The sequence below is a fragment of the Chamaea fasciata genome, unplaced genomic scaffold, assembly GCF_029207755.1.
Source record: "Chamaea fasciata isolate MVZ Bird 193981 ecotype frontalis unplaced genomic scaffold, bChaFas1.0.hap1 SCAF_18, whole genome shotgun sequence".
NCBI lineage: Eukaryota > Metazoa > Chordata > Aves > Passeriformes > Sylviidae > Chamaea > Chamaea fasciata.
The window spans coordinates 1,767,879-1,780,709 of NW_027094103.1; the positions used below are offsets into that span (position 1 = coordinate 1,767,879).

The 12,831-nt window shown below is 55.5% G+C and overlaps 1 protein-coding gene across 3 annotated transcripts in view; it reads left to right on the forward strand.

Moving 5' to 3' along the window:
* The window catches only part of KSR2 (kinase suppressor of ras 2), an 86,297-nt gene that overhangs the window by 35,197 nt on the left and 38,269 nt on the right, over positions 1–12,831 (forward strand). For 2 of the 3 annotated variants that reach the window (XM_066199644.1, XM_066199645.1), the window contains exons 6-13: positions 1,559–1,628; positions 2,210–2,293; positions 4,699–4,766; positions 4,946–5,044; positions 6,187–6,305; positions 8,402–8,570; positions 11,642–11,683; positions 11,924–11,990. In XM_066199644.1, coding sequence (XP_066055741.1) covers positions 1,559–1,628; positions 2,210–2,293; positions 4,699–4,766; positions 4,946–5,044; positions 6,187–6,305; positions 8,402–8,570; positions 11,642–11,683; positions 11,924–11,990 — 718 coding nt within the window. The remainder of the gene's footprint in view (positions 1–1,558; positions 1,629–2,209; positions 2,294–4,698; positions 4,767–4,945; positions 5,045–6,186; positions 6,306–8,401; positions 8,571–11,641; positions 11,684–11,923; positions 11,991–12,831) is intronic. The other variant, XM_066199646.1, reaches the window with a different exon arrangement.

A 12,831-nucleotide genomic window follows, 5' to 3' on the forward strand; every position in this document is an offset into this window, starting at 1 on the left:
CTCGGCAGAGCGTCACCTCCCGGATTTGTGGACCAAATTCCCACCCCGGCGAGGTTGTGGATGTGGAGGTAGTGGGGGGATGCTGGCCCAGCAGCCCGGGGTGAGCTGTCACAAAGGCTGGTGAGAAAATATCAAAAATACTGACAACGTGGTGCTGGGGATAGGAATTCCCTTCCTTGGCTTTGAAGACAGCTTATAAAAATTAGGGAGAGTGACTTTTTACACGGGTGAATAAAGCCAGGACACAGGGAACGGCTTCCCACTGCCAGAGGGCAGGGATGGATGGGATATTGGGCAGGAATTGTTCCCTGGGAGGGTGGGCAGGCCCTGGCACAGGGTGCCCAGAGCAGCTGTGGCTGCCCCTGGATCCCTGGAATTGCCAGGGCCGGGTTGGACGGGCCTTGGAGCAGCCTGGGATAGTGGGGGGTGTCCCTGTCCATGGAATGAGTTGATTTTAATGTCCCTTCCATCCCAAACCATTCCGTGATTCCATGATTCTGACATCTCAATTGCTGCCTCTGCCTGTGCAATGACCAGAAGAAGAGAAGGATCCAGAGCTGCTGCTGGTGGGAGGTGCTGGAGCAGCTCATCTTGGGATGCTCCCAGGATTCCTAATCCGGGGAGCGAGATGTAAATGTAACCTTCAGCCGGCGAGTGCAATTAGAGCCCCATGCCTGCCGCTATATTAAAATGGGATATTAAAGCAAACAGCGGCTCTCCCCGCTCCCAGGGATAATATCCAGCGCCTGTTTAGCCAGGGATTTGCCGGCACTCTGAGCAAACAGCCGGGAACCGCCGCTGGTGCCCGGGAAACCTCTCAAATCCCTGAGTGAAAATCCAGCCTTTGGATCCCGGCACGGATCCGCTCCCGGTGCTGGGCACCATGCGGGCCAGCAGCATTCCCGTGACCACGAGGAGCAGGAAGAGGAGCAGCTTTTCCACCCTTGCTGAGGCTGAAGGTGGATGTGGAATCCAAGCACGGCCACGCTCCTGGTTACCTTCCTGCTCCAGCAGTGCCAGGGAACTTCCCTTTTTTTCCTTATCCCTCGCCCCACTTTTCCCTTGGAAGGAGACCCCCAGGACTGCTTTTAACTCTGTTCTTCCCTTGGAATATGAATGAAATCGCCTTTGGAGTGGCTGGCACTCAGCTTTTCCTCAGCTGCCACCTCAAGCCGTGATGTCTTATTATAAACTGACGACGGGGCTGTTCCAGCTTTATTTTCCCTTTCCTGTTTGGACATGGTGATGTGATTCCAAAAGTTTTGCAATCCCGCCCTGCCTGCACGTGGATTGATGCACCCTCTCCTCCCCCCTCCCTGGTCCAAACTGGGTGATGGGATCTGGGACAGGAGACCCCAATTCCCACAGACCCACAAAGCCCAGAGCTCTCCTGCTTTCCAGACAGGGAGCTCAGTGAAGCATTCCAGGGGGAAAAAGCCCCAAATTTTTCAGGAAAAATCCCACTTTTTGTGCACATCCTTTGCTCCCCTTCCCAAAATCTCGAATCCCAGCTCTCGATGTCGTTACCAGTGCTGGTTTTCCTGGTGTCTCCCTGCAGATACGCTGTCAGTGCCTCGCTGGTCCCCGCAGATCCCTCGCCGGGATTTAGGAAACTCCATAAAACACAGGTAGGCCCCCCTGCTGCCGTGCCAGGCTGGGGGATGAGGGATGAGGCATCTCCCTCCCCATCTCTGCTCCAGGACACTGAGATTGGGGACATTCCCCTCTCTCCCATGCTGTCCTCCAGGCCCATTTCAATTCCATTTCAGTTCAGATCTGGTTTAGATAAGGCTCGAGTCGCTATCAATAAAAGCCGTGTATTATCTGTGACCTTGCCAACCTTCAGCAAATTCCCCATCTCTGGATTATAACCCTTCCATATCTCGCTGAGGAGGGAAAAGCACTAGGGAGAGTGCTGCTGTTTGATGGGAAGCTGCTTCCCAAGGGGCTGGAAACGTTGGTCCCCAGGGCAGGGAGGGGTTTTGGGGTAGGCAAAGCTGGGGAATCACGGGGAGCTAGGATTGGATTCCCTTTGGAACAAGCTTCCAGAACCAAAGGAAGGCTCGGGGTTGTGTTTTGGCATCCCTAGAAAAATTCCTCAGCACCTGCAGCGGAGTTTGAGGGCAGCGGAGAGAGCACAAAGCAGGGCTCGGGAGATAAGCGAGGCTTCAGCTCTCCCTGGCCACTCTCTCCGTGTTTCTCCCCACAGGTTTTCCACCAAGTACTGGATGTCTCAGACCTGCACCGTCTGCGGGAAGGGAATGTTGTTCGGCTTAAAATGCAAAAACTGCAAGTACGGCGCCGTGCCGGGGCTGTTTGTGTCACTCCTTAGACTTGTGAGGGGATAATCGGGGTTCTGCTGGGGGAGCCGAGCAGGGATTTGGGCATGGGGAGACCAACCAGGCCCTGGCCAGCTCATCCTCACAGGAAGCTTTAATGAGATGTGGAATCGGGCGAACGACACCCCAAAGCAGGGCCGGGGTTGTGTCTGGGATGGGATCAGGCTCCTCGGGGAGGATGTGCCTGCCAGACCCCGGCTCTGCTCGCTCCAGAGCTCTGAGTCAGATCCTGCCAACCCGCCTTCCCTAAGCCTGGCTTTAGAGCCCCACGCTATGGAGATTCCCTGCGGAATTACCTGCAGGACATGGGGATGGATGTGCTGGAGCAGGCGGGAATAGCTCTGGGCGTCGGGTGGGTTGTGCCCACGCTTTTGGGCTGTAGCCTCTGTTTCTGCCAAGTTTTGGGCACCTCTGCGTCCTGGCAGGGTCGTAGCCCTGAGGAGCCAACTCGCCCCAAGTCAGTCAATCCGCGGTGCAGAGGAGATGGGATAAAATGGGGCAGGACCGGGAAAACAGTGAGGCAGAGGCGGGGGCTGCTCCAGCTGCTCTCGGTCCGCCCCAGCCTTGGGCAGACCCGTGCAGCCATCGGCACTCGGGGAAGCTGCTGCTGGAGCCAGGATTGCCTTTCCTGGGGCTGGGAGCCGGGAATGCGAGATTGTCTGCGGGTAACGGAGCGATAACGATCGCTGCTGCCGCTGATTAAGAGCTGATGAGTTGGTAAATTGGGATTTAAACCTGCCGAGAAGCGCTCGGTTACTCCACAGCTGGTGGGGCTTTTCTGGAAGGGATGTTATCAAATACAGGGATTTTAAAGGGGTGATTCCCGTTGCATCCATGCTCAAGGAACGGGAGGTTTTCCCGTGCTGGAGGAGGGATGTTGTGCCTGCTCCCTGACCAGGATCAGGGATGCTGCGGCTCTGGCTGCGCAAATCCTGCTCCCTGTAATCCTAGAGAAAAGAACAAATCCATTTCCTGGCAATCAAAAGTTGGGAGTAAACACAAGGCATTTAGGTTTTTTCCAGCCTTGCCCCGGCGCTGCTTTCCCCAGAAAGCAGAGGGGAACCAACAGGTAAAACAAACAGCAGGACCCCAAACCCCCCAAGCCTCAAATACCGAATTAATTCCTGCCTTTCCCTCTAGGAACAGCTTTGTAATAAAAGCTAACACGGGCAGCTCCTGAATTTTCATTACCCAGCTCATTGACTTGAAGCTGCCGTTCTTTTTTTTTTTTTTTTTTTTTTTTTTTTTTTTTTTTTTTCCCCATCATTTCCCCTTGTTTTGATAAATCCTTTCCTCCTTTTTCCCTTTCCCCCCATGGCTTTCTGCCGACCTGGCAGAGCGTGAGCTGGGGATGCGTTTCCAGCATTAATTAAGGAGGAATGGGAAGGATTTGGGACTCTGCCCATGCCTATATGCATCACCCGGGGGTGAGGCCCTCCAGACTCCTGCCCTGGCTCCACAAACAGGGAAAAACTCTGCGGAATATCCAGAGGCTGTAACTCCTCTCTTTATTTTGGTTAAATGTCCTCAATAAAGCCAGGAGAGGAGAGCACAATGACAGGGACGCATCGGGGACCAGGGCAGCCACTTCCTCCCCCTCTGCTGCTCCTGAATTTAACTAAGCATCCAGCAGCAGGATGGTGGGAACGGGGAATTCATGGAATGGTTTGGGCTGGAAGGGACCTTAAAACTCCTCCTGTCCCACCTTCCAGTAAACCCTTCCCCCTAGTGCAGGACTGGGCTCCTTTTATTGCAGAAGTGACAATTTGGGATGTCCTCAAGCCTGGTCTCCCCCCAGCTGGCAGAGAAAGGGGCAGCTGGGCAGAGCCCCCAGGTTTGGGAATTTCTGTGCTGCTCCGTTGGGATGGACACGTTCTCCAAGGGTGTGCAGCCCCCGTGTGCTGCCAGTCAGCCCTTCCTGATCCTCCAGGATGTGCATCCCATACTGTTCCTCATCCCCGAGCCTGCTGCTTGGGAATGATGGGAAGCAGGGAGCCTGGAGGGTTCACTCGGCCCGGGTGAGCAACCAAAGCCTTGCATCCGGTCACTTTGCCGAGGGGAAAAGGAGGAAAAAGCCCTGAGCTCCATCATGGAATCCCAGAAGGGCCTGGATGGGACCTTAAGGCCCATCCAGTGCCACACCCCCACTATCCCAGGGTGCTCCAACCCCATCCAACCTGGCCAGGGATCCAGGGGCAGCCACAGCCTCCACCTCCCTCCCAGGGCACAATCCCTTCCCCAAATCCCATCCATCCCTGCCCTCTGGCAGTGGGAAGAAGTTCCCCCTGATCCAGTCACTCCAGAAACTCTCCATCCATCGCTGTTCCCCTCTCACTCCTTTCTCTCTGTGCCCTGCCAGGCTCAAGTGCCACAACAAATGCACCAAAGAGGCGCCTCCGTGTCACCTGCTGATCATCCACCGCGGAGGTAAGGCCCTCTCTCCGCCCCGCTCCGCGCTCCGGGGATGTTGCCAGCGGGTGAAACTTTCAAAAGCCCCCCCGGGCGATTCGGGAGCCGGGCCCAGGCGGGGTCCCCGGCGGGACGGAGGCTCCCGAACCGCTTGGGCTCTCCGGGGAAATGTTACCCACCGTTTTTTCCGCTTGTAGGGAGACGAGCCGGTCGGGGCGAGGCAGATTTGCATTGCAAACCACTTCCACCCACCCTCCCCCTGCCTCCTTTTCTTTTCAGATTCCCCACCGCACGGGGTAAGTCCAACCAGGTTTTGGCCTTTTGCTTCTGTCGAGAGCTCAGGGCGGATGGGGGACCCCGACCCTCCCGGTGCATGCGGGGTCCCCGCGCCGGGGACGCGGCCGTGGCCCTGCGGATGCTCGTGGTGCTTTTTGGAACTGCCTTATCCCGCTCTCCTGCGGGAGAGCCCGGCCTGAAATCCGCACAGAGACAGGCAGAACTTTGCAGCAGGACGGCGGGGCGGCGCTTCCCACCTCTTTTCTTCCAGATTTTGGCTCCCTTGCTGGCCAGAGGACCGCGACTGCCTGAGGGAAACGCTTCCAAATCGCTCTTGCCTTGAATTTCGAGCTCTTAAAGCTGTTCCTTTGTGTCAAATATCCACCCCCAAGCCCGCTCCTTGGTTTAACCCCGGGGAAAAGGATTGTGCTGGTGGCACCTCAGAGGGGCCAGTTTTGCAGCCTCCCCCCCACCGCCACGCCCTCGCTTGCAGCAAATTTGGGTGGAAGCGGTTGAAGACCCCCCCGTCAGGCTCGGAGCTGCTGCAAACCCTGCCCGGGAGGCAGGGAAGGCAGCGTCCCGGGGCACTCGGGCTCCCGGGATGGGCAGGAATTGGGATTTAGGGCCGTGATGTTGCAAGAGCCGGAGCTGCCCGCTGTGTGTTTTAGGAGCAGCATGGCTTTGGGGTGGCCTCGGCATCACTGAAATACCTCCCCACGCCCCAAAAATCCCCAAACCCAACTCTTAAATCCATTACCTTGCAGTCAACCCATTCCTGAGCTACCCCCAACCTTCAGGCTGGCTTTTCCCCCCAAAATCTCCCTGCTGGGAGTGTTCTGAGCCGGCTCCTTCCCTTCACCCCCAAAAAGCTCCGGCAAGGAGCAGGACTGTGCTGGCTGAGCCCCGGCTCACAAAGGGGCCGTGGCAGCTGCTGGACCCCCCAGATTGCCACCTCACACCCTGGGGGGGTTGGCTGCGGCCGGGGTGCAGGAGGATCCCGAAGTTCAGCTGCCATCCCAGGCTGGAAGTGCCGCGGGAATCGCTTTGGAGAGCGGTTTGCAAGCGCAGGGTGACCCCAAGCGCTCCCGCTGAGCTTTGATGTCCTTGCCTCTCTCTTCCCCTCCTCTCCATCCCCTTTTCCCTCTCTCCCTTCTTAATCCAGCAAGGTTAGTCCGGACAGAGTCGGTGCCCTGTGACATCAACAACCCCCTGAGGAAGCCGCCCCGGTACTCGGACCTGCACGTCAGCCAAACGCTCCCCAAAACCAACAAACTCAACAAGGTGAGCCCCAGGCCCCCCGTGTCCACACCCTGCCACAGGGACAGGGCCCCCTGCACCCAAATATCCACAGCTTTGCAGGGAATCGTGGAATCCTTCAGGCTGGAAAAGATCCTTTAGGAAAATTGAGTTTGATTGTTCCCCCAGCCCTGCCAAGGCCACCACTGCCCCTTGTCCCCAAGTGCCCCATGCACACAGCTGATAAATGACTCCAGCCCTGCCCTGGGCAGCTGTGCCAGGGCTGGGCAACCCTTTGCATGAAGAAATGTTCCCAATATCCACCCTGAGCCTCCCCTGGCCCGGCCTGAGGCCGTTCCCTCTCCTCCTGTCCCTGTTCCCTGGGAGCAGAGCCCGACCCCCCCGGCTGTCCCCTCCTGTCAGGGAGTTGTGCAGAGCCACCAGGTCCCCCCTGAGGCTCCTTTTCTCCAGGCTCAGCCCCTTTCCCAGCTCCCTCAGCCTCTCCTGGGGCTCCATTCCCTTCCCCAGCTCCGTTCCCTGCCCTGGCCATGTATCCAATGAAGTTATTTCTTTTAAAAATCAACTGGGATCAGCACCTCCAGAACAACCAGGACCTTGCAGTCCCAGCCCTGCTCCATTGTGGCCTCTCAGTCTCCAGGTCCAAGCTGAATTTGGGGTGGTTTGAGGTCTCTGCTGCCCGCGGAGGCTTCAATAAATAACAAATTTATTGTTGCAAATAAAACAAGCCTGGAATTTGATTGTCCCTGGCGGAGCTGCTCAAGCCAGACCTGACAGAGCACCTAGCTCACTCCTGCTCTGCCTTGATACAATAAACCCATCACGGGCTTGGTTCTGATGGAATTTAAAGCCTGTTGGCCACCAGTGGAAAATTCCTTGGAGGAAAGGCAGGGTGAGGAGTTGGCAGGCTGAAAGTGCTCAAAAAGAGGGATATCACTGATGTGATGAGGAATGGATCAACAGAACCCTGAATTCCCAAAGCCTGGCTGAGCTCCTCCAGCCCTCTGCATCTTTTGGCTCTGGGAAAAGTCTGGGTACCAAGATGCTCCTGGAGACACTGATTTTAATCCTCAATCTTTTTAGGAATTCCTCGGTGTGGGGATCTGCTCTCGTTTTGTTGTTTTGGGGTGGTGCTTTTGTCCTGAGCGCTCCCATTCAGGCTGCAATTCCCCCTACAAATGTTCTTATTTCAGCAGGGGCCCCTTCTTACTTTGCTGTTCCTAAAAGCATTTCTTTAAAGGTATCCTGAATGAAATCATGGAATGCCCTGGGCTGGAAGAGACCTTAAATCCCTCTAATTCCAACCCCTCGTGAAATTCCCATGAGAGCCCCCATCTAATTTCAACCCCCCTTATTGTTGTGACCTTCACTGGTTGCTTAAAAAAAGAATTCACCTGACCAAGATTATTGAGCACGGAATGATGACCAAAATGGGTTTCCTGGAAAGCCCGGCTCATTTAAGAATTAATTAATTAGGACAAAATTACCTGCTGGGGAAGGCTTGTGCAGATTTTTTAACCCTGGAGGGAAATTCTGTGGGGATTGGAGCGCTCAGCACTGCTCAAACCCTGCTCAGTGGCTCCAAGTTGGGCAGCAAGGGGGGAAATTCTGGCCTCGATTTTCCTTTTTGGATCCAATATATCCAAGCAGGTCTTCCTGCCCGCTGGCTCTTGGTGGTCCCTTCCCCCCCATCCCAAAATCACTGGCCTTGACTGGGAAGAGTCAAGAAATGGTGAGGAATGTCTTGGGATGCATTGGCCGCTCCTTCCAGATCCCTGTGCTCCCTGCAAGGCCCTTGGGGTTTGGCTCCATGGAGCTCAGCAGGAACTTCCAGGACCTTGTTGTCCCCGAGGTGGTGGCCCCAGTTCTGTCCTTGGTGGCCGTGGCTGTGCAGAACCAGGAGACCTGCAGAGCCCTCAACCGGGGGTGAGGGTGGGAAATGGCCTCAGGGAATACAAACAGCTTTGGGAAAAGCTCTGGGTGTTTTCTAGGGCTTCTGGAAGAGGCGGGCGGGGTGATGCAGCTGTCACTTGCCACCCGGGGTCCTTTGCGCCTCGGCACGGCACTGACCGGCGCCGCTCTCACCGCCTCCTGTGTTTTCCCTCCTTCCCCGTGTCCCTCAGGACCACATTCCGGTGCCCTACCAGCCAGACTCCAGCAGCAACCCCTCGTCCACCACATCGTCCACGCCGTCCTCGCCGGCGCCGCCGCTGCCGCCCAGCGCCACCCCCCCGTCCCCCCTGCACCCGTCGCCGCAGTGCCCGCGGCAGCAGAAGCAGTTCAACCTGCCAGGTACTGTCCCCACCTGCCCCCTGTGCGGGACTCGTGTCCTGGGGTGTCCCTGGGATGTGGAGCAGTTCCAGCTGATTCCCTGCCTGGGTTTACGCTGGGATACGGAGAAGGTGGAGGGAGGAATTGTGACCGTTCCGGCTTCTTTTATTCCTTGCCAAGGTCGGGAGGAATAACACGTAGGTTTTGAGTCCAGACTTGGGTGTTTATTATTTCCTATTTATTTACCGACACACAAGCCATAAGCTCTAACTATCAAGTTACAGAAATGAGGTAAAATGGAGCACCTTTTCAAGATTAATTAAGTCATAATTAGCCAATAATGAGGTGACACCTATATTATTTATATTTCTGACCCAATAATGACTGCCCAAGGCCTGCAATGTGGACCTTTTTCACCAAATTACAGAAAACCACCCAAATCCATGAAGAAGAAGGAAGAAGAAGGTGAAAAAGGACTTAGACAATGCCCAAAATCCTTCGTCTTGCTCCATATATATCACCATATACTAAAATCTTAAATCCAAGTTTTTCACCCTGTGAGATCGCACAATACTGTTCAAACCACACACCCACAACCCCGGTGCCGTCACTCAATCTTGGGAGCCTCTTCCAAGGCCTCAGGTCAAATGTGGTGCTCGCCTGAGGGTCAGCACCTTTTAACACAGAAAGCCTGAAATTTTCAGCCTCCAGGGTTCTGACAGAAATCAGGAGAGGAGATGAGTTTAGGCTAATTCAGGCTGGGGGCCTCTGGCCAAACCTGCACGAAGAAGGGTCAGAGCTCAAGGCTTGCTCCAGTCTTGGAATCCCCCAAGGCTGCAACCAGCCCAACTTCTGCTGCTCTTGAGGGTACAAAACCTTTCCAGGCACGGATTTTCCATGGCATTTCACCTCAGGTGCAAATGGAAACCAGGAGCTGATCCCTCTGTGAGGGCAAATTGAGGTGACCCCACCATGTTTTTGGGGTGCTGGGCCCCCAACAGGTTGGCCGATGCCGGGTGTAGTGATTCTGGGGTTGTGTGACGTGGCTTGTCCCATGGAATCTGGACCTGGGATCCATCTGCTCCGTCTCTTTAGGGAGGGTGGGAGAGGCGGGGAGGTTGGGATGGCTGCAGGACATGGATATTATTGAAGACGGCCCAAAAAGCTCTTCCTGGGCTGAGGATGTATCAAAGCCTGTCCCAGCTTTCCTTCAGGATGTCCTGCTGCTCCAGGAAAGGTCCCTTCTAGGAGGGAATGGCTCAGCATCACTCCTGGAAGTGTGTCCATCTGCTCCCAAAAAACAGCTGGTGAGGGGAGAGGAGATCTCTGGGATGCTGAAGCACTCCTGGCTGTCCTGGTGGCCCTGCTCCATCCATGGCCTCTTTGCTGGAGCAGCTGGAAGGTTGGGGTCTGCCCTGCACCCCCAAAATCCCAGGATTAATGGACTGGTGGGGTCGGAAGGAAGATCAGGATGGCTTCTCCAGAGGAACCAGGCAGAACCTTCGTGCTCCACTGTGGTGCTTCCATCCTGACAAGCCTTCAACCAGAGAGGAGGAGGAGGAGAAGATTGCCTGGCAGAATCCATCACCACAACAACAAACACTTCCAAAAGCTGGGAAAAGCCCCCAGCAGTCAACCACCCATCGTGTCCTTGTGTGCCTGGGGACGTGGCAGCCCTTTGGAGCGCCTGGGATTCAGGCAGGATCCTGGAATGGTATGAGGAAGGCATCAGAGGAGCTGGGAGGAAGTCCTGGGCACTTCCAGGAATGGTGTGACCCACCCATAGGATCAGGATTTCACCAGGCACAACCCTGGAGACTCCAGGATCCATGAAGACATGGCGTGGGATCCATGCTGGCGTGACCCAGTGCAAGGAGCTCTTCCAGAGCCCAAACATCCCGATGTCTCAGCATCCCAACCCACCTCCTGGGCCCGCCCTGGGCCCCGCCTGGCTCTGGGGGATCCAGCCTTTGGTTTCCCCATCACGGGTTGGTCACTCCTGGGGCAGACACCTCCCCGTGGGGTTTTTTGAGGCATTATTTCTTGTGGTTTAAAGCAGAGACCACAGATTTCACCTTCCTTTTGGGGACCTGGAACACATTCCTGGCCGGCAGGGATGGAGCAGGGCAGGACCAGACCCTGGCAGCTCTGGGGAGTGTTTGCTCCCTGTTTTATTCCTGTGAGGAGCAGGGTGGGTTCCGAAGCAGGACCGACCCTGCTTTCATCTTCCCAGGCGGGAAGTTTTCTGTGGTTTATCCCATCGAGGTGGTCATCTCAGGGATTAGGATTTGAGCTTGGAAACTGTGACATGGTGACCTTCTCCGGCTGGAATTACCTTCCAGGCTCCTTTGAAGTTGGCTCAGGTCCTGCTGCAGGGCTGGGGTCAGACTCTGGGGTCTCCAAGCTGGAGAGGGGAAGCTAAGGGATGGCCCTTGGGGTCTTGCAGATAAGAAGGTGACTTCTGAGCCGGTGCCAACCTCTGGTGGCCTCAGCAGCTCTGAGTTCTTCACACCCGTGACCTGCCTGCCCGTGCGATTGGATCAATCCTTGGGCTGGAGATGGGAGCCAGTGGATGTTCCCAACACCCAGAGCATCTCCCAGCTCTGGCCTTGAACAGTGGCTCCCGGGACTCCTTCCAGGAAGGACACAACTCCAAAGCAAGGGAAAAGAGGGTGGAACGTGGCCCAAATGGGCAGCAGTTCCAAACACGTCCCTTGGCAAAGTCTCCATGGTGCCAAGAGGTTCCCAAACTCCGCTTGAGGGCCGGCACTCAAACCCTGCTGCAAACTGGTGTGCAAACCCCACCAGTGACTGCATGGATGACATCAGCGCTCTCCAAATGGTGCAGGAGAGTTGATGGGGCGGGGGGAAATCAAGTTACAATCCAGGAAAGGTCTTAAATTTTTGACCTGGGTATCCTATGTGCCAGTTTGGAATATTCTGTATGGGGGGATGTGGAAGTGGGAAAGGTTGGATCACACCAGAGAGGTTCACACAGCTGGGGTTGAGGTTTCCTGGTGAGGAGCTGGGCACAGGTTGGAGCTTTCCCACCTCCACAGGTCAGTGTTGAACCTTTTTTCCCTCTTTTCCAGCCTCCCATTACTACAAGTACAAGCAGCAGTTCATTTTCCCAGGTGAGGCTCTCCGGGATTTTTCCAGGATGGTGGGATTTCTCCTGGTGGGGATGGGTGCACAGATCCAAACCCTTGGGTTTGTGCCGGGGTGGGATTTCTCCTCAAAGCCTATTGGTGCTGCAGGGTTGGGTGGCCCTAAGTGACACCCAGCCCTGCTCAGGTGCCCCTGAACTGGACCTGGGGGTGAAGGGTGGGGTTTCATTCCCTTGGAGGTCTCTGACTCCTCTCTCTGGTTCCCAGATGTGGTGCCTGAGACGCCGACCCGAGCCCCGCAGGTCGTCCTGCACCCTGTCACCTCCAACCCCATGTGAGTGACTCCCCCTTCCCATCCCCTTCCCCCTGCACCCCAAATCCTCCAGGCACCCACGGGGGCTCCCCTGGCCTTGGGGGCTCAGGTGCTCCTGGTGAGACCCCAAAGCTCTGGAAGGTTGAGAAGGGAGGCAGGAGGTTAATTTATAACCCACAGCTCTTCGCTGCTAGAAAAAAAAAAAAAAAAATTGGATTTCAGTCCAAAAAGCCCAAGGGATTAATTAAATTATAATTAAATTAAAAGCAGGTAACCAGGATACCTTTACCACTTCCAGTATTTTCAAGCCCAATGAACTTTGGGCTGAAAGTTGGGAAAAGCAGCATCTGATCAGTATTAGAGCCACCCCTCCCCAGCATGTCGAGCTCGAATCCATCATTCCTTGATGTCCTGGTGCCTGTGCTGCTCCAGCAGTGACATTCCACTGCTGTGTCCTTCCTGGTCCTTTCTCCAATGGCCATTTTTTGAGGATTTCACAAGCCAGGGGTTTAAGGGATCAGGTCTGGCCCCAGGTTGTGGCTGGTTCATCCACACTCTCCAAATTCCACTGGGGATCCAGCGGAGCAAAGGATGGAACCACTGTCCCTTGGGAATTCATGGGAAAATGGTGAAGTCAAAGCCTTTTTTTTTTTATCCCCTGCCTAAAGGAAGGTGTCAAGACATAGGATTTTTGGGGAGGAACAGCTTTCAATATCCAAAATCTGTGATTCTCTCTGCGTCCCCCCACTGAGAGCATCCCATGGGAGCCATCCTGGGCTTGGCTGGGTTAAACATCTCTGGATCCTCGGGAGACAGGAATTCGTGCCTGGGATAGCGATGAGGAGCCGGCTGCTCCTGCAAA